The sequence below is a fragment of the Marmota marmota genome, unplaced genomic scaffold, assembly GCF_001458135.2.
Source record: "Marmota marmota marmota unplaced genomic scaffold, marMar, whole genome shotgun sequence".
NCBI classification, from domain to species: domain Eukaryota; kingdom Metazoa; phylum Chordata; class Mammalia; order Rodentia; family Sciuridae; genus Marmota; species Marmota marmota.
Window position 1 is genome coordinate 3,019,848 of NW_025999891.1, and position 25,451 is coordinate 3,045,298.

Here is a 25,451-nt window from a genome sequence, read left to right on the forward strand (position 1 = left end):
TTTTGGGCCCCAGATTTTTTCTTTTATTTTGGTACTGAGGATCAAACCCAAGGCCTCAAGCAAGTTCTCTGCCAATGAACTACCACTCTCAGGTCTTACTAAGTTGTTTAGGGCCTTACTTAGTTGCTGAATCTAGCCTCAAACTTGGGATCCTCCTGCCTCCGCCTCCAGTGTTGCTGGTGTTACAGGCATGTGCCACTGTGCCTGGCTGCACATATGATTTTTTAAGAGAAGACAGCAATCTGAATTTAATGCATAGATCTCCTAATTTAAAATTTGTTGGTGTTATTTGTTTGCTTTAGTCCTGAATATCAAGGAGTAGAGGAATCCTAGACATATGTGCCCTTTTCAGCCAGGTAGATTATAACCCAGTGTCCACTGGATTTTCATTCTCTCATGGAGATTTTTGTGAAACTGCTGTTATGATTTTCACTCATTGCCTCCTGTTCCCCACAGCTCAAGCATGATCCTGAAAAACTAAGTTACAGGACAGTTAGTATAGTGTGCCCAGGATTTTATCTACATCATTGCATCCCATAAACAACCCTATGAAGAAGTCAGGATTGTCCCAACTTCGAAGATGAGGACACTTAGGCTCAGAATGCTTAACTAACATAAAGACAGTGACTAAGCTGGGGTTCACACCCAAGCTGATTTAAAGCCTAGGGGCTGAAGCAGGGGAGGGGATATCACAGAAGGGGCAAAGGTTGTGTAATAAAGAGAAACCTCACCTCTTTCCTAATATGCCAAGAGTGAGGTCATATCAATTCTACTTCTAATGACCCGTAGAGAATTTATTTAAGTAAGTAAAGGGAATTTATAATAACCTTGGTCGGAGAGCCTTTGGGAAATGTTTCGACGTTCCTTGATATAGTTTGCTATATCTAGGGGTGTTGCAGAACTGAAGTTAAGAATTGCTGCCTTAAATAGAGGCTTCTCCTCCTGATGATGATAATCATCACGTATCACTATTTGTCACAGGGTTTGCAGAGATCATTTCTCATCCTTGCAACAACGCTGAAAGGTGGGTGTTGAAATTTCCATTTTACAGGTGAGCATATTGAGGATTAGAGAAGCAGGATGACTTATTCAAAGTCACACAATGAGCATAAGATGGAGCTGGGAGTCAAACTTGGGGCAGTCTGACCCCACAGTCCATGTTCTTCCTTCTATACGACATGATCTTGGGCAAAGGAGTGAGGACAAAGGTACTCAAGTCACAGAAAGGATATTACCCCTTTAGGGCCTGGAGATGGTGGCTGAGACATTTATATCAGTTACTGGAAATCTTTGTGCTCTTCATATATTCCGGTCCCCTTGTCATTAGGTAATGCATGGTACTCATTATCATCAAGGGGCTATGGATAGAATTAATGGTGCCACTTACAGATAAAGCAAAGCAGAACGGGTGCATGTTCTTTTAAGTTCTTTCTCCCCCTAACATGGGAATTGTGGAGGATGTCAAAGCATCTGTCAGTGTGGAGTTCTGAACAACTACGTGGAACAGAGCTTCCTGCTCACATGTAAATGAGAAACAGAACTGTAAGGAAAGAACTGAATGAAGAAAATAGAGAGGAGAGGCGGTTCAACAATAACACAGGTTTACTTAGGATAAGCCTTTGGTGGGTTTGGGGGTCCCAGCAAAGGCTGGAATTGGTCTTCTGTTATAGCCTAGGGAAGTTGGGAGGAGTTTCCTAGGGCAATGAGGGAGTGGGGGAATTTTTGCAGTTAGGCCATAGCTAGGGGCTTGTCAGGGAAGGGCCTTTGTGGTTGTTACCTTTATTCTCTGTGGTGGTCACTGTTCCATGTCAAACAAGGTGTTTCTCAAGATTCCAGTTTCAGATAACAATTTCCTTTCTTGTGAAATGATGGAGTATTGTCTGTGGTTTAGGTCAGGCTGAGTCAGAGTTATTGTGGGGTGACTTGTTCTAAGACGGAGGATAGGTTTCAAAATGGTATTGCCTGTGTCAATTTTTCACTAACAAGAACCTCATGTTAAATCACTGGATTTTTAGAGATAATTTGTTACTGTAGCATAACTTAGCTTATTTTGACTAATGCAAGTATTATTACAGTAAGAATTCAACGGGAGCTGGGGGTATAGCCTAGTGGTGGAGCACTTGCTTAGCATGCTCAGAATCCTGGGTTCAATTCCCAACACCAAATAAAAACAAAAGAAAAGTAGAGTTCAGGAGAAACATTCATTTAGTTTGATAAAATAATGTTTAATTTCAGAGGCAAGTTTCTTAATAACCTCATCCCTCTCACCCTGTCATATAAAATGCTGAATAACCTGCAACCAAAGCATGTTTTTCTCTTTGAATAGATTTACATATATTGACAACACATCTTAGAAGAGATAGGGCAGCAATATGCAAGCCTGAATAAAATTAAGTAATTTGTCTCATTTTATCAAAAAAAAAAAAACCCAAATGATACTCAATCTCATGCCATTGACTATAGAAAACAAAATATATACATTAATCACAATGTCTTTGAGCTCAGGTATTTTTTTTCTCAAGTTTGTCTCTGCAACAACATCATGGCTCATTTTCATTTACTTAATACTGGAAAACATGGAGAACTCTATTATGAATTCACCAAAAATTGAGTTCTCAGAGAATTTATATATATGTGTATATATATATGTATATATATAAAGTGTGTGTATATATATAAAGTACATATTATGTAATCATATATGCATTTATTAAAATATATATATTAAATATACAACACATATATATTATGCAAGATATATATTATATGTATGTATACACATATATGCATTTTTATATAAACACATATAAAAAACATTGGAGATCTAGAGCTCCTGCCAACAGATTCCTGGAGTACTGCTGTGGAAAATCATGATTTATTTGTTCTTATTTCTTCTGGCACTCTTTTTTTTGTGGGGGGTGGGTAACCAGAGAGAACTCAACCACTAATCCACAACCCAGCCATATTTTATATCTTATTTAGAGACAGGTTCTCACTGAGTTGCTAAGTGCCTCCCCGTTGCTAAAACTGGCTTTGAACACGTCATCCTCCTGCCTTAGCCTCCTGAGCCACTGGGATTACAGGTGGGTGCCACTATAGTCAGCAGGAGGATGACATGTTCAAAGCCAGCTTCTGTCACTTTTGATAGCAACTGTAGTGTTAGCCCCTGTTTGAATACATTAATACTAATAACCTCTTACATCATCATGTTACCTTATAGTTTATAAAGCATTTTTATACTTATCTTTTTTATTCATAAAGCCACTCTGTGAGATACATAGTGCTGTCATTTCTTATGATTTGTGACTGAAGATACTAAAGTTCAGAAAATTTAAGTGATTAAGCTATCCCACATAACCACTACTTGTTTCTACTGGACACTGTTAGGAATCATCAAAACTGAGTTCTCGGAGTTACCAGAGGTATTGTGGCATCACATGAGAATAGTTACATTCACATAAGCACTTGCTTTAAGTTGTCCTAAGCACTTTAAATATAACTCACTAAATCCTTGTAACAGTCACAGAACAAGGGTCCTATTTTTATTACGCTCCTTTTAAAGGGAAGAAAACTGAGGCACCAGGGATTTAAGTCATGCGACCCAGGTCGTGTAGCTTATTAGTGGTTGAAGCAAGATCTGGACTCTTGGGTCCTTAATCATTAGACTGTCTCTTACATTAAGAATGAAGCTGCAGGGCTGGGGTTGTGGCTCAGTGGTAGAGCGCTTGCCTAGTATGTGTGAAGCACTGGGTTCGATCCTCAGCACCACATATAAATAAATAAATAAATAAATAAATAAATGTCCATCAACCTTAAAAATACACACACACACACATACACAAAGATGGGCACAGTGGCACATGCCTGTAATCCCAGAGGCTTAGGAGGCTGAGGCAGGAGGACGGTGAGTTCAAAGCCAGCCTCAGCAATGGCAAGGCATTAAGCAACTCAGTGAGACCCTGTCTCTAAATAAAATATAAAGTAGGGCTGGGGATGTGGCTCAGTGGTTGAGTGCCCCTGAGTTCAATCTCCAGTACAAAAAAAAAAAAATGAACATTATAAGGTACTTCCTACATACCAGAACATATGCAGAGAATAAGCGAACACCCACTGTTGACACATTTAACATTTGGATTCAAATAAAAAGCAGATATAGAAAGACAGAGAGGGAGAGGAGAATAAGGTGGAGGCAGAGAGAGATTAACCTGAAGTGCCCATGGTGAGGCCTGACATTTTATTTAAAGAACGCCAGCCCTGAAGTGAACATGAAGAGGGAGGGTGCTAGATCAGCTACCCTGGCCAATTCTAATTCCCTCCAGCTTTCTAAGTATGAGCATCTTGTGAACTGAGGATGAATCTAGTGTTCAAGATTTTGCATTTCTGGGCGGAGGTGGGGATATGGCTTAGTGGTAGACTACTTGCCTAGCACGCATGAGGCCCTAGGTTTGATTGCCTAGCACTGCAGGAAGGAAAGAAAGGAGAAGGAGAGAGGAAGGAAGGAAGGATTTACAACTCCTTCATTTTTGTTCTCAGCCAAAGAAACAAGCAAGAGCCAGCTAAAGCAACAGCCAGCTCTACTGTACTTACGAAAAGAAGGTTCTTGGGTCTCTGAGGATACCTTCTGCTATAGTTTTGCTCATAAATGTCTCCCCCTCACCAAAGTCATGTATTAAAAGGTGTGGTCCCCAGCCTGCTATGCTATTGGAAGGTGGGGGGGAAACTTTGAGAGGTGGGGCCCAGTGGAAGGTCTTCGGTCACTGGGGTTGTGCTTTCAAAGGGGACTATGGGACACCAGTTTCCTCCTCTTGCTCTTTTGCTTCTTGGCCATCATGAGGTGAGCAGTTCCTCCCCCAGCCCCCCACCGCCACATGCTTCCCCATGGTCTCCTGTGCTGCCTCAGACCTATAGCAATAGGACCAAACCACCATGGACTGAAAAACTCTGAACCTGGGAGCTGAAATAAACCTTTTCCCTTATTAGGCTGATTATATCCGGTAGTTGGTCACGATGATGGAAAAGCTGATTAACACACCTTCCTGGGACATTTCCAAGGAAATTTTAACTGCAATCAATTTTTGCTTGACTTTGGAACCTAATGCTTGAGTAAGCCCCCGTTCAAATTTGTCTTGGAACACAGTCAGTGTTGAAGTGGGTAGTCAGATTCCTATAGTTTGTCATACTACCCTGCTGTGTATATTCAACACTGCTCCTGGAAAAATTGTAGATAACCAGACATACATGAAGCTGCCTGATATATATATATATACACCCAGTTACTTTGAAAAACTTGTTTCTCATCCTGGCTTAGTCACTAAATTAACCGCTCAGCTCTAGGAAATCATATAATCTTTTATAGACTCAAAACTCTGGTATCAGAGCAGAAGATAATCTGTAAGATCCTGGGAGCCTTCCTATTATATGATTGACATTAAAAAATAAATTTACATGCCAGGTGCAATGGTGCATGCTTATAATCCTAGCAATTCAGGAGGTTGAGGCAGGACGATCACAAGTTCAAGGCCAGCCTCAACAACTTTAGTCTCAAAATAAAAATTATAAAAAGGACTTGGGATGTAGCTCAGTGGTAGAGTGCCCCTGGGTTGAGTCCCCAGTGCTGCTGAAACAACAGCAACAACAACACACACACACGTGCATACACACAGGCACATTTAGAATAATTAAATCATTCTTAGGAGATTTTACTACTTCCTTGAGTGTCATTGTACAAACAGTATGTATCTTTTGAAACAAATTCTCAGACCAAAACAGATAATTTTTTACTTCAGCTGTTCTTTGTAGATTTTACAAGCAGTTCAAGGGCATGATTAAACAATTCCACCAAAGATGATATAAACTTTGTTGCCGCTAAAGACTCATAGCCTTGAATTCCTGAAATGATTTTATAGTTATGGTACTTCATAAAAGTGTTTAATAACAAACTCAGCTCACTTGGAAATCACCAGTCTAAAGGACTTTGCTCCAATTTGAGATGTGGGTCATATTTGCTTTGAAGAAAATATTTAATGATTTATTAACAGGTTAAATTTCTGCTACCAATTCATGATCTCTTTTGATCACTCTAAATGTAAGGATAAAACTTTTTTTTGGGGGGGGGGGCTGGGGATGTGGCTCAAGCGGTAGCGCGCTCGCCTGGCATTCGTGCGGCCCAGGTTTGATCCTCAGCACTACATACAAACAAAGATGTTGTGTCCGCCGAAAACTAAAAAATAAATATTAAAAAATTCTCTCTCTCTCTCTCTCAAAAAAAAAAGCTTTTTAAAATTCCATTAGTGCTATTAATCATCTAATTGATGCTTCTGACATTGAGTCCTTGATGAGTGACCATCATTATTTTCTACGTTCATTCTACAAATTAAAATGGGCCAATGTGAAAACCTAACAGCTGGAAGCATACATGCCTAAGAAAAATATCATGAGAATGTTCCATTTGTCAAAGACTATAATAAAAGCCCCCAAGAAACCTAAACCATCCACAAATGGTTGCTTTTTGATAAATAAGAAAATGACATATAAAAGCATTCAGCAATTCATAAAACTGTAGGCTCATTATTAAAACCAGAATGTCTAGAGTATTCGAGTTTCAAAGTACCTTCAATCATATTATATTGTTTGATCCTCAGGCTTAGAAAACTTAAGTGCTTAGTCTCTGAACTCAGATTACCTGGGTTTATGTCTTTCATAATATGCACTCAATATACTTTAGCTATTATAGCTAATATTATTATCCACTTCACTTTTAGAAGAAGAAACGGAGACTCAGAGATTAAATGACTGTACCCATTTACAAATAGTAGAGTTAGGACTTAAAGCCAGGTCCAGTGGACTTCAAACTCTGGTCTCTTTTGCTAACTCCGTGCTGCCTTTCTCATTTAATGTAAGAAATCAGAATTTCTTCTCCACTACCACCACCCCTCTTTCTCTCTCTGTTTCTTCCTTTCATTGTGCTGGGGATTAAATCCAGGGCCTCCTATGGTAGTGAGCATTCTGCTTCTGAGATACACTCCTAGATGCAATCAGATTTTCTAAATGAGGGCTTTTAGGGAACAACAAAAAAATTTCAATCCTAAAAAAAGAGAGACCCATGTTTTCATCCACTTTCAGGGTGAGATGCATGTTATCTCTTTTTCAGTTTTCATTTGGGCTATAAATATGTTCTGTTTTACTTCTGTCCAATGAATCATTCTTGGAATAAGGAAGAAAGAAAATTAAGTGAAAGAAAAATAAGGTGAGAATCAAAAACAGAAACTGGATAAGAAAATAGAACAAAAGGTATGCACTGGAAAAGGTGGGATGCAGTCACCAACTTCTGTATACTACCTTTATTTTTGAAAAATTTTTATGCATTGTCTTAAGAAAAAGACAAAAAGAATACCATAATTGTTTTACTTAAGTATTTGATTCAGATAGTAAAAAGTGTAGTTCACAAACAAAAGAAGAATTAAAGAAAGCTCTGGTTTTAAAGCTAAGTAGAGCCAGCCTAACAGCATTCCTAAGAGAAAAGCAGGACCCATGTTCTCCGATGGCATATAATTATTATTTTCTCTCAGGTCCAATTTCTCCTTTTAAGTGTCTGTCATTTGTCCTATTTGTTTATTTTTGGAAATACTGGGGATTGGACTCAGGGGAGGGGGAGGCTTTACCCCTAAGCCTTGTTATTTTTTATTTTGAGACAGGGTCTTCCTAAGTTGCCCAGGCTGGTCTCAAATTTATGATTGTCCTGCCTCAACATCCCAAGTCACTGGGATTACAGGTGTGGGCCACCCCACCTGGCTGCCCTTCTTTTTCTTTTATCTTCAACTTTTCTGTACGTTAACAAAATTCAGGTCTTAGTGACTGTGGGTCATGGTTTCATCAGGGTGATTAGTACAATTGGGCTACCAGAGAAGCCCAATCAGAAGCCCAATCAGAACATCCTTCTAACCAGATCCCCACAGTGTTGAGGATCAGTGCCTCGTTGTTATATTTCACAAAGAGCCTCCTTTCTCCCTGGCAGAAGGAAAGAAAAATAGAGGAAGTTTCCCTGTATCTTTCAGATAACATTTCAACTTCTCAGTGGACATGGTTGATCCTCCAACCATGGCCTCTGCCCTCTCTTTAGTCCATGCTATGTTCAAGTTTGCAGTTTTCAGAGACTTGCTACTTTAAGATTCTTGCATAAGCCATTATCTCTGAGTAGGATTCCTTTTTCCCAACTATATCACTTGACAAATTCCTAATTGTGCAGAACTTGGGTGATCTGTCATCTTCTAGGAACCTTTCGAGTCTGACTTAGAAAAACCATTCTCCATGTTCCACATCACACCATGCAAATCTCCACCCCAGCACAACAGTTAGGGTTGGGGTGAACTATGTCCCAAATAGATCCCATATTTATCCAGTTTTTTCCTTTACTGCTGCCTTCTCGATCCACATCACCATTCACTCTTGCCTGCTCAAATTATTGTCTCCTAAGACGACTCCTCACATTCCTTTCTCTTTTTAGTCCATCATTTACACATGCAGTCCTACTGATCTTTTAAGAAGAAATAGTAAATATACACAAAAATATAGATAATATATAGGTATAATGAATAGAACGAACACCCATGCCCCCAACACCAGCTTATGAAATAAAAAACTTCAAATACCTTTGAAATTCATAATGTCTGCTCTCCAAAGGTAAATACTAACTATGTTGACTTTTGTGTTTAACATTCTTTTGTTTTTTATTCTTCACCCCCTGGTATTAGGGATCGAACCCAGGGGCACTGTACCCTTGAGCTCCTTCCCCAGACCTTTCCATTTTTTATTTTGAGACAGGGTCTCCCTAAATTGCTGAAACTGGCCTTGAAACTTGAAATCCTCCTGCCTCAGCCTCCAGACTCTCTGGAATTATAGGTGTGCGCCACCATGGCTGGCTTTCCTGTTTGTTTTTTGTTTTTGTTTTGTTTCAATGCTGGAGATTCCTTGTTTTACTTATTTTTTAAATTATTTTTACCATTTTTGTTCATAACTCTAAGCAATACATGATTCAAGTTTGCTTGTTTTTGAATTCTGAAAAATAGTAGCATGCTATTTGCTTTGCCATTTTCTTTTTGCACTAAAAACATTGTTTCTGTACTTACCGTGTAGATTTTCAATTTTTTGTCGTATTCTATGCAATCACCAACAATGCTAAAATAGTATTGACCATAACGCCTAATATATGTAAGTAAGAATTTTTCTAGAGAAGCACCATCCAATAGAATTTACTATGATGATAAAAATATTCCATATCTATGCTGTTCAATGTAGTAGCCATATGTGGATATTGAGCACCTGGAATGTGACTCCTCCAACTGAAAAACTTTATTTATTTATTTTTTAAAAATATTTATGTTTTATTTATAGGAGAACACAATACCTTTATCTTATTTTTATGTGGTGCTGAGGATCAAACCAGTGCCTCACACATGCTAGGCAAGGTCTTTACCCCTGAGCCACAACGCAGCCCATTTTTTTTTATAAATTTTTTAATATATTTATTTTTTAGTTTTTAGGTGGACACAATATCTTTATTTTATTTTTATGTGGTGCTGAGAATCGAACCCATGCCTCACGCATGCAAGGCGAGCGCGCTACCATTTGAGCCATATCCCCAGCCCATTATTTTTTAAATTTTTATTTATTTTGGTACTAGGGGTTGAACCCAGAGCCTTGCACATGCTAGGCATAATACCCTACTACTGAGCTATACCCTCAACCTAAATTTTTATTTTTATTTATCATTATTATTATTATTTTGGCATTGGGGATTGAACCCAGAGGTGATTTATCACTGAGCTACATCTCTAATCCTTTTTATTTATTTATTTATTTATTTTTAGAAAGAGAGAGAGAGAGAATTTTAATATTTATTTTTTAGTTTTCGGCGGACACAACATCTCTGTTTGTATGTGGTGCTGAGGATCGAACCCGGGCCACACGCATGCCAGGCGAGCGCGCTACCGCTTGAGCCACATCCCCAACCCTTTTTTATTTTTTATTTTGAGACAGGGTTTTGCTAAGTTGATGAGGATCTCACTAAGATACTGAGGCTGGCCTCAAACCTGTGATCTCCCTGCCTCAGCCTCAAGAGTCATTGGGATTATAGGTGTGCACCACTACACCCAGCACATATGAATTTTTAATTTTATGAATTTAAATGTAAACATTCCTGAGCAGCTAGTGGTCACCATATTGAACAGAGTAGCTCTGGAATATATATCCAAGAATAGAGTGGCTGGGTTACTTCAGCTTTACAAAATAGTCATGCATTACATAAAGATGTTTCAGTCAGTGATGGACCATGTATAAGGCAGTTGTCCTGTAAAGTTATAATGGAGTTGAAAACTTCCTATGGCCTAGTGACCTGTGCCCTGATTCATAGCACAACACCTTACACCATATGTTTGAGGTGAGGCTAGAATAAACAAACCTACTGCTCTGCAAGCCTTATGAAAGTACCCAAAATTACATACAGTACACAATGCTTGATAACAAATAACAATGTTACTCTGACATGGTGGAACAACCAGTAATCTCAACTACTTAGGAGGCTGAGGCAGGAAGATCCCAAGTTCAAGGCCAGCGTCAGCAACTTAGCAAGACCCTGTCTCAAAATTAAAAAATGAAAAGGGCTGAGGATGTAGCTCAATGGTAGAGCACCCCTGGGTTCAGTCTGCAGTACCTCCTGGCCACCCTCCCCCTCCAAAAAAAAAAACCTAGACCATGTTACTGATTTATGTATTTATTGTATTATACAGTTTATATTTTATTTTGAGTCACAGTCTCACTAAGTTTCTCAGGCTGGCCTTATACTGGTGATCCTCCTGCCTCAGCCTCCTGAGTCACTGTGATTGCAAGCTGTGTCACTGCATCAGACCTCAGAGAAGACTTTCATGCCACTTTTACCCCTGGCTAGTCACAATTACATCATCCTGTTTTACTTTTTATACCACTATTTAAAATTATCTGCATGTATTTGTTTATTGTCTGTCTTGCCCACTAGAATGTAAGCACCAGGAGGTTGGGGAACTTGTCTGATTTTCCTGTGTATTTCTGTGTCTAATACAGTGCCTGACACAGCAGTTCTTTATGAAACTTTTTTTTTATTCATCAAAAACCAAAAATTAATTTCGTTTATTTCCCTCCTAACTTAAAATTCCTTGAGGTCAGCAACTAAAATCTTACACATTTTTGTATTTCCAGTGTCTAGGACAGTTCACGGCTGAACAGTAGGTGTTCAATAAGCAGTTGAATAAATGAATGGGGAGTAGGGAGAGGGAAATTTCAGAGAAATATAATGCCAACCTATTGCCTTTATGGGCAATAGTGAAATTAAGCGAAAACCTAAATAAATCCTGTAGACTTCATCCACCTCATTTGCTCTTAGTCACCCATTTTAGACCTGTAGATCACATCTCTGACATGTGGGTTATGATGGTAACAACTGATGAAGTTCAACTGCCCATTCACAGACCACAAATTACTTCCTGACTTCCAATTACCTTTCCCCACACCTCAGCCTCCAGTAGCCCCAATCACTACCCTGAGGGAGGTGGATTTGAGAATTGCTTCATTGTCTCCGTATGTGGCCATATGAATAAATGTATTGTTTCAGTGATGGGCATACTGCATACAGGGCAAAAACAGACCTGGTCTGGTAACAGTATTATTTGAAGCTGGTTCTCTCCCATTTTTCTCTTTGGGGGATTTTGTGTATATGGTAATATCCCTAAGAATAAAGAATATGTACCCTTCAAAGTGCTTCAAGATCTGACAATAACATCTTTTCAGCCTCTTTTCTTTTTTTTAATATTTATTTTTCAGTTTTCGGTGGACACAACATCTTTATTTTATTTTATGTGGTGCTGAGGATGGAACCCAGCACCCTGCGCATGCCAGGCGAGCGCGTTACCACTTGAGCCACATCCCCAGCCCTCAGCCTCTTTTCTCACCTCTCATACACCTTCTCTCCCCCACCATTTACTCTACACTCCTGTCACACCAGGTTCTAGAGCATTTGGCATTTATGAAAAGGATACAGTCTTAAAACCTTTACATAAAATTTTAGACTTCCACAATGCAGCTAGACACAGTGGCATAAGCTTGTAATCATAGCAACTAGGGAGGCAAGGCAAGAGGATGGCAAATTCAAGGCTAGCGAGGCACTTAACAAGACCCTGTCTCAAAAATTTTTTTAAAAGTCTAAGGATGTAGCTTAGTGGTGAGTGCCCCTGGGTTCAACCTGGCACCAAAATCACCATCATCATCATCATCATCAAACACAAAAAACCCAACCCTTCCATGATTCAAGACTATTTTTCCCATAGTAATAAGAATAAATTTGTCAAAAGGAAAATACTATTTTTCTAGTTAAAATGGCTCCTCCATGTGGCAATAGCATAAATAGTTTCTAGTTCACTTCACCACCACCAGTTCTGAAAGTATTCAATTCCTGACAAATGTTAAATGTTGTGAGGGTTTCACATTGCTTCAAATTGTATAGCTATAGTAAGGTGTTATGAGTGGTTTATAATGAACTATTTTAAATTCACATAATTTAAATACACTTGGCTCTCTGTATACATGGGTTCCATTCCCACAGACACCACATCTGCAGGTTGAACCAACTACTGAATGAAAATATTTTTAAAAATGCATCTGTACTGAACATATACAGATGTTTCCCCTTGTCATTATTCCCTAAACAATACACTATGACTATTTACGTGACATTTACATAGTTAGATATCTTAAGTAATCTGGAGATGGGGTCTTGCTAAATTGCCCAGGCTAGCCTCAAGCATGTGATCCTCCTGTCTAAGTCTCCCAAGCAGTTGGGATTACAGCCACCACATATGGCTCTATGCCATTTTGTATAAGGGAATTGAGCATCCTCAGGGGGTCCTGGAACAAATCCCTTGCAGTTACCAATGGATGACTGTACTCACAAAACTGAATCAAACTTTCTCATTGTTCTCAAATCACACCCCAGCCCATTTATGCCTCTGACCGTATATATGCTATTTCCTCTCCCCAGAATGCTCTGCTGAATTGCCAGCATCTAGAAAACAGTGACCCACAGAAATGTCATATCCAGAGGTAGAAATAATATGGCAGGGATAACAACATCATTCAAGAACAGTGGAGAATGTTTCAACAAAGCCAAAACAACAAACACCTAGATAATTTACAACTAATATTAAATATGTTGAAATATTTAAAATCTGAATCTGAAGCAACCTCTTTGGCCCATGAAGGAGGGAAATAAGGGTTGGGTTAAGGCTGGAGTTTAGGAGCAGCAGGGAAGGTAGAAGTTCTAAAGCTGCTAGTTCACCTGTCTTCCGACACCATTCTGGAGAAAAATTGTAGTGAAGGGATGTAAGTTATTTGAGCCCAGGATCCTGTATTTCAAAGCCTTACCAGGTCAGTTTGGCTGTCTTCACTCACTCCAGGGATGAGGGTGAGGGAGCAGATGAGGGTGGAAGGGGAGAGGTAATTCTCCCAAACCCCACCTAAGTCACACTACATCAGAGGTTGAAGAACTCAAATATCCACAGATTAATAAATATAAATGAATGAAGCAAGCTAGATATAAAGAAAATCATGTGGACTCCCTTTGATGTGTTTCTTGTTTTTTGACTTTTGATGGAGAAATGATTAGCACAGGAAAAAGACAATATTTTTAAGAGAAGCCAGTGACCCAGACTTACATACAAAACTTCTTGAATCTAAATGTTGGTTCAAAAAATTTAAATCACCATGCAGGTCAAACAAAAAATCTAGAAGCTGAATTCAGTCCACAAGTTTACTATCAGCTCTGGTGAAATATCAGGAGACTTTCTGACCAATGTATATCTCAAAGTTAGTTGAGACAATACTTAGAAGTTAGTTGAGTTCCATGGAATTGCAAAATGTTTGAATTCTAGCCCAAACTTCCATTCAACTTAAGAAACTGATGTTTTCCACCAAAGTAGAAGCAGTGGACCAACACATGTCAAAGATGAGTGGACAGCAAAGGAGGGACCATAGAATGGAAAAATCTGCCTTAAGACCAGTGCTGTTTACTTTAACTGGGTGGAACCCCATAGAAGTAATAGGCAGAAGACCTACGTGCAATAGCAGATGGTACTGCTTTGTAGGATTTTTTTTTTTTTTGGACCAGGGATTATACTCAGGGGCACTTGACCTCTGAGCCACATACTCAGCCCTATTTTGTATTTTATTTAGAGACAGTGTCTCGCTGAGTTGCTTAGCACCTCACTTTTGGTGAGGCTGGCTTTGAATTTACGAACCTCCTGCCTCAGCCAGCCTCCTGAGCTGCTGGGATTATAGGCATGTGACACCACACAAGGCTGCTTTGCAGAATTTTAAAGATTTTTTTCCCTATTGTTATAGGTTTGATACTAGAATTCTGTTCCTAGTTGCTTCATCCTGTGAGGTGTCACTGGGCCCTACAATATCTCTTCCAGCTTGAATTACAGGGATGTGTCCCAAGAAGTCTATCCTTGGCGAAATGTCTTCCTGGGTCCATCTTTGGGGTGGACCCACTGGAAAACCAGTTTTATTCTGTACCTCCTCTCCATGCCCACATGGAGTGAGTGGGTGTGAGTTGCCAGGTAGAAAGCTGGTTAGGAAGGGTGCCACCCTGGCAACAAGAGCAGAGCAGGAGATCTGGCAAAGAGATGATGATATCCATCTCTGGGCATGGGGTGGGGAAATATAATCACCGGCATGAAAAGGGTGGCAGTAGTTGTAAAACTGGTCCCTCCCACCTTCTCCCATGATTCCATTTCCTCCTCTTTTCCTGAACTCTGTTAGTAATTGTACCCTCTCTGACATACATTTAATTTCTTATCTGGACTGATTCCTTCCTCACATCAATAGACATAAAATTTTCCTTTCTCCCAAAAGAGCTTCCCTAATATTTATTTCCCTCTCAACTTACTGCACCCCACCTTTCCATTGTCGTTGCCCTCTCTAGAATTGTCTCCAATGCAGCTGCCATATTCAATCTTGACTTTTCCACAGCTCAGTCTCATTCACCATCTTCTCTTTGCCTTTCTAGGATTCCAGGAAAATACCCCTTGCTCTACTCCAGTTTTGTGACTACTCTTTCTTTTTCTTCAGCTATGCTTAAATGTTACTGTTTCCAGAGCTCATGCTAAGCCCTGATTGGGCAGAGCAAGCAGAGCCAGGCTTGGACTGGATTTCCACTCCTGCTCGACACACTCAGCTGGTGCTCTTGTGCCCTGAACACCCTGTGAAACTAATTGTAAGCTGCAGCCCAGAGTACTATCCTTGGTCCTTATCTCTTTCTTGCTCTGACCTCTTTTCCTCTGCAACCTTGTTGACTTTCATGTTTCCATCTCTAACCAATGTGACTTATCTAATCTCTATAGACATTTTTCATGTGTCTGCTGGAATTCTCTTCCTGGATTTCCTGTAGACACTCCAAATTTGCCCTGGCTCAAACTGAATTCAGACCTGCTATTTACATACTCTCAAATAGCCTATTTTTCTGTATTCCCTCTCTTGTTTAAGGAACCCCCCCCACCCCCGTAGTCTTATTCAACTGAAAACTTCAAGATTCTGTCTGCCTCTTCCCTTTCCGCTGTCTAAGGCTTTTGTTAATCTCCCAAGTGCAATACTGGAATAGCCTTTTAACAAGTTTCCCCATTTCTAGAATCTCTCCCGTTCAAATCACCCTCCTCATTGCCAGCAGATTTTTCTTGACACTGATCTAAGCATATTGCTCCTTTGTTTAAAAATCTATTTTGGCTTCTAATTAAACATATGATAAAGTCCAGATGCTCAGGTGTGGCATATAAAACCCTTCATATCCTGACCCAAACCTACTTTTCCAGTCCTACATCTTGCCTCTGATCTCAACATGTTCCTTGTTCTTAACCACATCAGTATGATGCACAGTGGCTTGAACATGATTTTGCCATGTGCTTTAATGTCTCTGTACCTTTGTAGGTGTCTAGAATTCCCTTCTCCAGTCTTTGCCTTGTAAAATCCTATCCACTAGGGATGGAACACAGGACTTCATGCATGTTAAGCGTGCAGTTTATCACAGATCTACACCCCTTAGCCTTGTCACCTCTTCATTTAGGCACCCTGACTCTAATTAACAGCTCACCATTTCTCCAACCATACCATTGGTATTCTAGTAGATTCTCTAAAAGTTGTTTTGCATCTTTTTCACACAACATTATTGAGTTTCTTAAGAGCAAAATTATGTTTTTTTTCATTTATGCTCATATCATCAGCGACTTGCCCAGTTCCTGGTATATGACAGATACTGAATATAATTTTATGATTTTAATTAGGCAGGAAGCTTGAACATCATTTTGTAAAAGGAGTGGTGGTTTCTTTCAGCACAATTTTTAGTGTGTTTCTTTTCTTCAGATACTGAAAGAGTCTCAAGAATGAGACGTTAATGGGCCCCCTTGGAGACAGTTGCTATGTTATATCGCCAAACTTCAGCTCTGTCCCTCTAGGGACATAAAGACTGTGATTTCTCAAATGACTGATTGGTGCCTGAATACGGATTTTTCCAGATATCAGAATTCCTTAAAACCATTGATGATTTTCAATCTACAACCAAGATTATGGTTCCACAGAAGATTCTTATTGTTTTGAATAGCAGAGTTTCCGTGTAAAGGCAAATATATGTGTACTTGTTTTATCTCCTGTGGGTCCCCAAAATCTTGGAAAGCTGCTGAATTATCTTGAAAGCCTGGCGGTGGGGACATCATTTACAGGTTTTGTAGAGAGGCTAGCAAAACAATACTGATGACTGAACCCTTGTCATTCTCTTTAGTACTTGCTGGGTTAAGTGGGAGCCCAGAATGTGTAGTTTTCTTGAAATGAGGAGATGTATATTTGTAGAACCCGTGATAGTAGCTTCTGAGTGGGTGGGAAAGGGATTGGTTCCAACTTCCCTTCAAATACGAGAACTTGGTTCTAACTAGAATCCAAGCAACAAGTTGTCATTGAAAATGCAGTGACTGGTCTGCAAAGGCTGCTTAAGGAAAAGTCTTTGGCTGGATTTCTCGAGACGTGCCAACCCATCCTAAGCCCCAGCCTAATTGTGGGCCCCTCGGTTCCTTCCCACCGCCTCCAGCGCCCGTTCTGGCTTCTCAAAAGGCCATTCCTCGGTGGTAGAATATTCAGGGTGTGGGCGCAGGGTGGAAGCCCTCAGCCTCCCTCCTCCGACTGGGACCGATCCCGGGAGGGAGCCCCTGTGGCCAGGAAGGGGAGACCTCAGATGGCCGTTTGTGCTGGCGCCGCCAGGCCTGACGGTGGGCAGTGCCGGCGACTGCGCGGCTGCAAGCAGGGGCCGCAGTAGCCTCTGGACCCGCCCGGGTGGGGGCGCCAGCCGCACAGCACGCGTCAGCGAGGCGGCCCCGTCGGCCCTCCCCCGGGCGGGGCCAGCCCCCGAAGGCGCTGACTCAGCAACGCGAGGGGGGAGTTTTGTCCCTCCGCGGACCCCGTTTCTCTGGGCCTCAGCCGCCACCGAGCGGGTTTCCTTTTTCCGGCGCTCCGGGTACAAGAGCCAGGTTGGGCCACCTAAGCAGCTGACCGTGGTGCAGTCCCAGTGCTCACCTGAAGACCCCTCCGAAAACTAACGTTACCCTGCTGGGCAGCGTGGGCACCATGAACAACGCGGGTGAGGCGCAGCTCTTCTCCGCCGAGTGCCTGGCGGAGTCCTCCCTGGGGGTTCCGCTGGACCCGTGAGGCCCGGCGGCGCGTAGGGCCAGAGGGCTGGGACCCGGGGCGATGCAGGGGATGGAGCTTTCCGGGCGGCCCCGAGCGGCCCGGAGAGAGACAGCATCTTGGAGGAGCATTGGGTAAAAGGCTTCCAGGCTTCAGTGGTCACCTCAGGATGCGCTTACAAAGTTAGACCCGGGACGTGGGAGCCTTGGATCAGCCCGTTTGGTGCTAAAAATCCCGTTTGGTCTCCCAACAGGACTGAATTCGGAGAAGGTAGCTGCTCTGATTCAGAAACTGAATTCTGACCCTCAGTTCGTACTCGCCCAAAATGTCGGGACCACCCACGACCTGCTGGACATCTGTCTGAAGAGGGCCACCGTACAGGGGGCGCAGCATGTGTTCCAGCACGTTGTGCCTCAGGAAGGCAAGCCGGTCACCAACCAGAAGAGCTCAGGTAAGGCTTTGAACTTCTTGCATACTTGACTTGACTTTTTTGACAGTGTCCCAATTTGGTGTCTTACTTCAGAATGGTCTTAGCAGGAGAGAAGTTTGCATTGAAAGAACATGAAAGTCCCTAGAGAATAGACACAGGTAAAAGGAGGCCTAACAATTACCTGTGAGACTTGTTTTGGTGATCTGTGACTTCTTCCGTATATTTAGTTTCAGCACTAGAGTGACAAGTTTGGGGTCATCTGTTTGAGCACAGGTCACACTCTATTTTGATATTACCTGATTGCAGCTCCATGTCTTGCAGATGCCTCTGTGCCTTGGTCACAAAACAGACCATGCAAAAATGTTCATGTCCACAATTGCCTAAAAGTGTATATAAATACATGAAATAGAAAACACATAGAAATAGATTTTTAAATAAATTCCTCATAGTTAATGTGCTAATAGGGTCAGTTCTCACCAATAGGTGAGTTCGTAATACAGAAAAAAAAATTCAGTTCTTCTGCTTTACTTGTTAAAAAAAAATCTTGTTTTACAATCCCACACCACTCAGAAATAATAGCTCCAGTGAAATATTGGTTATCAAGGGATCTACATATGAACATTCTCACAACAAATGGAGAAAATTCTTTTCTCCATCCAGAAAACACTTTTTCTATCTATATTGACGTAAAGCATATTACTGCTTATCTAGAGTCAGTCAAAACTCATAAAATGCACATTTAACTAATACGGGTGTATTTTATTGTATGTAAATTATACCTCAGTAACATTGACTTTTTAATTTTAAGGGAAAAAAATCATGACCTTACAATAATTAATGTTTTGCTGTGGTAGAAAGTGTGTTAGGGTGATGTGTGCTGTCAGGCTACAAATGATCCAGTTAAATGTCACAGTAATCTTACATAGTTTAGCAGAAAGCCTGAAAATATTAATCTGGAACAAGTCAACAGGTCAGGTTTTATACATTGTGTCACTTTTACTTACAAATAGCACATGAACTATGTACTTTGTTTTCACATTTAATAGTTCATCTAGATTCTCTCTACTTGAAACGTGTATATTTTTATATATATATATATATATATATATATATATATATATATATATATGGATATATAAGACATTCATGACTTTNTTTTTTTTTTTTTTTTTTTTTCTCTGTAAATTTATCAGATCTTTATCCTATGTGTATTTTTAGTATGAGTTGATACCTCACACATTTTTAGATAACCTACCTGTTTTTCTCACTTATCCATATAATGTGAATATGGTTTCATATCTGTAAAAAGTTATAACCAAATAGAAGTCAAAGTTTTTTTCCCTCCAAATTTTCCTTTAGAAAAGAGTGTTAGCTGGGTACAGTGGTGCACACCTGTAATCTCAGAAACTTAGGAGGCTAAGAAAGGAGAATCGAAAGTTCTAAGCCATCCCAGGCAACTTAGCAAGACCTTGTCCCAAAATAAAAAATAAAAGGAGCTGGGATTATAGCTTAGTGGCAGAGTACTTCTAGGTTCAATGCCCAGTATCTATCTATCTATCTCTCTCTCTCTCTCTCTCTCTCTCTCTTTTTCTCTCACACACACACATACACACACACAAAGAGAATTACCCTATATTCAAGTATTCAAAGACTTTCAGGATGTGCACACTATTAATTTATCTTTAAGTGAAGATATTACTCTCATTCCATGCCAGTTTGGGATGCTTAAATAGATCATTTGATTGAATCAGGTTTGGGGTTTCTTTTGTGTGTGTGGTACTGGGGATTGAACCCAGGGGTGCTCTACCACTGATCTACATCCTCATCCCTTTTTGTTTCTTCTTTTGAGACAGGTTTCACTAAGTTGTTTAAGGTTTCACTGCATTTCTAAGGCTGACCTCAAGCTTGCTGTTCTCCTGCTTCAGCCTCCCATGTCACTGAGATTACAGGCATGTGCCACTGTGCTTGGCTCTAGTGGTGTTTCTTTTAGGTGATTTGTAATAGTTTTTTTTTTCCAATTATTTTTTTAGTTGTAGAACACAATACCTATGTATTTTTAAAAGATATTAAACCTTTACACACTTTTACATACGGTAATTGCTACCTGTCTTTTTGTTTTTAGTGTTTCTGCTCTTTGTGATTTAGTCTTAATTGTCCAAATCTTGTCATGGGTGCAGTGCAGTATTGGGAGATATATTTGAAGCAATATAATCTGTGAGCACTCATCATAATTTCTAGTTTTGCTTTCTTGTTTCAGGGCGATGCTGGATCTTTTCTTGTCTGAATGTTATGAGACTTCCATTCATGAAAAAATTTAATATTGAAGAATTTGAGTTTAGTCAATCTTACCTATTTTTCTGGGACAAGGTATGGGACTGATCTTGGAAGATTCTTTTTGTTTTGTTATCAACCTAGGTAGGGACTTTCTCTTCATTTCTTCCTTTTCCAGTTATAGTCTACCCTTTAATTATAGGTGAAACACCATTTATTCTGATTTCCAAAGAATAAAAGTTGACTCTTATTGAAGGGAGAAGTGTGTATGTGTGTGTGTATGTGTGTGTGTGTGTGTGTGTGTATGTGTGTAGATATGGTTGGTGCTGTATATCAAATCCAGGACCTCACACATGCTAGGCAAGAGCTGTACTACTGAGCTATACCCCATCCCCCAGAACTGCTTTGGTTGGTAGGTGCCTTCTTATTGCCATGAAATGATAAATTCACTGGCTTATCTTACTACTTCCTATTTCTTTAAGATTTAAAATTGTGTTTTCCATCATTTCTCTTTTTGACTTCTTTAAGTTACTTGATCTTTTTAGGACCTCATTCTCCTTCTTTGGGTAGTACTGAAAAACAATCACGTTATTCCATTTAAAAATCTTTAAATTGTGTATTATATGTGTACATCAGATGTGTTTTGATTGAAGACTCTAAATTTCAGGTTTTATTTTAATATGAGAATGTATGCACAAACATACAATATGTTGGAATAATTATACAAGTATAAGAAGAGACTTCAAAAAAAAAAAAAGAAGAGACTTCATATATTCTTATGAAACTAGATGCTGATATTTAATTACCAAGTTTAGTGAGTTTTTTTTTCCCCCCTTATTTTTCTATTGGTGCATTATAGTTGTACATAATAGGGACTTTGTTGTTACCTATTCATATATACACAATATAACAATAGAATTTGACAAATATCATTCCCCCAGTATTTCCCCTTCTGTCCCCATCTCCCTCCCTGGATCCCTTTCCTCTACTCTACTGATCTCCCTTCAGTTGTCAACAGACACTACCCCCTACCCTGCCCCAATCTTTTTCTTCCTTTTTCTTCTCTAGCCCAACTTTAGTTTTAAAATACCTATTATGTTGGATCTGTGATAGTTCCATGATTCTTATTGTGTTGATAATGCCAATAAAGTTATTGCTTCTCTCTTTTTAAAATTTTATTTATCTTTCCTTACTCTAGGTTGAACGTTGTTATTTCTTCTTGAATGCTTTTGTGGACACAGCCCAGAAAAAAGAGCCTGAGGATGGGAGGCTAGTGCAGTATTTGCTTATGAATCCTACAAATGATGGTGGGCAATGGGATATGCTTGTCAATATTGTTGGTAAGAGCCTTTCTGTAATGAAACTAAACTAAAACTCAGCCTGATTGAGCTGAGTTGAGCTGAGTTTTAGTGTAGTTAGGAATAGACTGTTTCTTTGATGGTTATATACAAAGAAGAATTCATCTTTAAGAAGAGTATGTAGTTAGATATAAGAATCTTTATTTCACGTTCTCATCTATAAAGTGCCTTTCTTAAATGAGTGATAAGGAGATGGGAATGGTGCGTCAGGAAGAAAAAGGAAATGTTAAATAGAACTAACTTTGCATTAAAAATCTTTTGTCCATTGACATAATAAAAAAAAACACACACATTAAGCTGCAACTGTTTGACAGTGTCAAATGGATAAATCTCTTTGAGCTGGGCATTTTGCAAAGTATGATAGGCAAAAAGAATTCTAAAACAGGTAGATGAATTTGTACGTGGAAAATATGATTAATAATAAGCACTAGATTTTCTAGATTAGAACAGCAAAATATAGCCTGTTTTTAAAAGCAATAGAGAGTTTTGACAGAATGTCTAACACTAGAGTATACTTTTACTTTATTGAACACTAAAATTTGTTTACTTTTAGAAAAATATGGCGTTGTCCCTAAGAAATGCTTCCCTGAGTCTCATACAACAGAGGCAAGCAGACGCATGAATGATATTCTGAATCACAAGGTATGACATGTGGAGCAGGGTAGGATTGAGTTTAGTGTACTTACCTTAAAACTTTTCTACCTTACACACACATGTAATCTGAATTACTGGGAGGCTAGGGCAGATGATGGCAAGTTGGAGACCATACCAAGCAATGGAGCACTTGTCTAGCCTGGGATCAATCCCAAAAACAAAAACAAAAATATCTGGTCATGATGGTGCACACCTGAATCCCACAATTCGGGATACTAAGGCAGGAGGATGACAAGTTCAAGGCTAGCCTGGGCAACTAAGTGAGAACCTGTCTCAAATTTTTTAAAATTACTGCCCCCAATTTTGCCCCTTTTCAGCAGGAAGCAGTTTGGAGATATTGTCATCCCTTTTTCCATGGAAATGGAATGTAGAAATTGACAGTAGGGAAATGTGACAGTGGTCCACTTTATGCTTTGAATATAACCCTTGCTGTTCTGCCACTTCAATTTATTTTTAAAGTGGACATATCTTTCTCTTCCTCTCTCCCAGCTCCTGTCTAATCTCTCCCCCTCCTTAATCTCAGGGGAAATAGGATTACCTTTCTTCCCCATCCTAGGCAAGTTATCTGTCCCTGAGTACACCCTCACCATAGGAATGAAGTAATCCAGATGTTGGGATGCTACCAGAAGATCCCAGAAATAACTGTCTCCCAAATTAACAGAGGACATGTGGAATGTAGCCTTTGAGTCACCTCTTTAAAAGCCCCCTGTTCTGTTCTCCTGCCTGTAATCCCAGAGGCTCTGGAGCCTGAGGCAGGAGGATTACAAGTTCAAAGCCAGCCTCAGTAACTTAGCAAGGTGCTAAGCAACTCAGTAAGACTGTCTCTAAATAAAATACAAAACAGGGCTGGGGATGTGGCTCAGTGGTCGAGTGCCCCTGAGTTCAATCCCCAATACCTCCCGCCCCCCCAAAAAAAGTCCCTATTCCTGCTGACAGGCAAGGCAGGAGTCCCTTGTGTTTCTCCTTTGCTGACAAAGCAATACACCTTTTTCCTTTTCCCTGCCAACAAAACAAAACAAAACTTTTTTTTTTAAAGGGCTGGGGATGTGGTTCAGTGATTAAGCACTACTGGCTTCAATCCCTCATACCAAAAGAAAAAAATAAAGCCCCTAACTAATTTTTAAAAAGAGTTCTGGTTATTTCAGTGTACACAGTTTTTAAAAATAATTGAGATTTGGAAAAAAAAATTTATATCTTTTATTTCTGTTGATTTTAATATTTTCTTATGGATATTCAGGGGGGAAAGTCTCATGCTCAATATGTGCCTCTTGCTTAGTTCTTATACAGATGGGTTGGGACAGCTTTATTTGCTAGTAAAACCAAAGAGAACTATTTGCAAGACTTCCTTAAAGAGTATGCTGAGTTCTTAGGCTTCCCCAGACCACATTAATATGATTTATCTGCCCACTAAAGATTTGATATAATCACAGTACTTTTTTTTTCTTTTAGTACTGGGAATTAGAGCCTCGCACATGTTAGGCAAATGCTCCACTACTGAGCTACATTCTCGTACCTTTTATCGTTTTATTTTGAGACAGGGTCTTGCGAAATTGCCCAGGCTGGCCTTAAACTTATAATCCTTCTCCCTCAGTCTCCAAAGTAGCTGAGATTAAAGATGTGTGCCACCACACCCAGCTTAAGCTGTTTTTTATTGTGTCAGTTATCTTAATGAATCATTTTTTTCTTCACATAACTCATTTTACAAAGAAAGGTTATAAATCCTATAAGGATGCTGCTCTGCTAGCCAGACATCTTTTTTGAGAATTGGGAATTAAGAGAATCTACTATCCTTGTCTCTGAGGCTAAAATTGGATCTGTCATGGGAAAAAGATGACATTTTAAAATAAATACAGATATTCCCCAATATTAGAAGTAAGCTATTTTCTACTGAGGAAACTGGAAATTCTTATCTAAAGGCTAAATGATCATTAGTAGCATAACTTTGGATTTCATTTTGAGTGTGAGGAAGATCCTCCTTAGCATGCTGTTAAATCTCAGACTCTCCTTTATTTTGGGCATCTCTCAAAATTTAAAGCAACAAAATTGAAAATTATATTGGAAGTTGACACAGCCATTTCATAGTGATTTGACAGAGAAGGTGATTTGAACAACTAATAAAATTCCAAATAAAAATATGTAAGTCTAGTGCCATAATCATTTGTTTCTTGCTTTTTCTAAGGGTGAAAGGCATTATGGAATCATGTTTTTCCCAAGTCCATACAAAGAGTACTGTCAATTATAGTGCAGAAACATCTAGCAGTCTTTGGGAATAATCCATGTCTTATGCAAAGTATTTTTTTGTTTGTTCGTTTGTTTTTGTTGTGTGTTTAAGTAGACTCATTGGGGAAAAACATTTGCTTCTGTACTTTTGCTCTGGTCTTGACCAAGTTATACTTAAAAATAGAACTAGCATTGGTCTTACATTAGGCTTATTCACAGTTTGGGTAACTATTGGAGTACTGAATAAGTTTCTATCATAGATGAGAGAATTCTGTATTCGACTACGGAACCTGGTACACAGTGGAGCAACCAAGGGAGAAATCTCAGCTACACAGGACGTCATGATGGAGGAGGTAATAATAATTATCTGGATTTTTATGATTCTTCTAAAGAACTCAGAACATTTGTTAAACTGATTAGAAAGTATAGTCATTACAGTAAATATTTAATTAAATGGAAACTACTTATTTTACACTAAAAAAAATTTGAGATTTAAACTTGATTTTATTTTAGTACAGCTCTTCATTCTTCATTTTTTAAATATTGAACACCTCTGTGAGTTTGGAATTGAGGAAACAAAGATGAGAAAGCCCATTTCTGCTCTTAAGGAGCTCAGTCTCTTGGGGGAAAAAAACCACATGAATTATTATAATAAATCCTGTGCTATAAATAAGTCCTATGCTGAAATATGTGAAAAAGGAATTGGTGGTCTTAGAGGAAGAGTGAATAATTCCTTGAGCTCAAGGTACCTAGGGAGATTTTGAAAGAGC

The 25,451-nt window shown here is 39.5% G+C and overlaps 1 protein-coding gene across 2 annotated transcripts in view; it reads left to right on the forward strand.

The window, feature by feature from the left end:
* The first annotated feature begins 17,453 nt into the window (after nucleotides 1-17,453).
* Nucleotides 17,454-25,451, forward strand: part of Blmh (bleomycin hydrolase) — a 44,570-nt gene continuing 36,572 nt past the window's right edge. Inside the window, exons 1-6 of one of the 2 annotated variants that reach the window (XM_015501041.2) lie at nucleotides 17,454-17,701; nucleotides 18,002-18,199; nucleotides 20,436-20,545; nucleotides 21,648-21,789; nucleotides 22,361-22,449; nucleotides 24,942-25,034. In XM_015501041.2, coding sequence (XP_015356527.1) covers nucleotides 17,689-17,701; nucleotides 18,002-18,199; nucleotides 20,436-20,545; nucleotides 21,648-21,789; nucleotides 22,361-22,449; nucleotides 24,942-25,034 — 645 coding nt within the window. In that variant the 5' untranslated portion in view covers nucleotides 17,454-17,688. The remainder of the gene's footprint in view (nucleotides 17,702-18,001; nucleotides 18,200-20,435; nucleotides 20,546-21,647; nucleotides 21,790-22,360; nucleotides 22,450-24,941; nucleotides 25,035-25,451) is intronic. The other variant, XM_048793445.1, reaches the window with a different exon arrangement.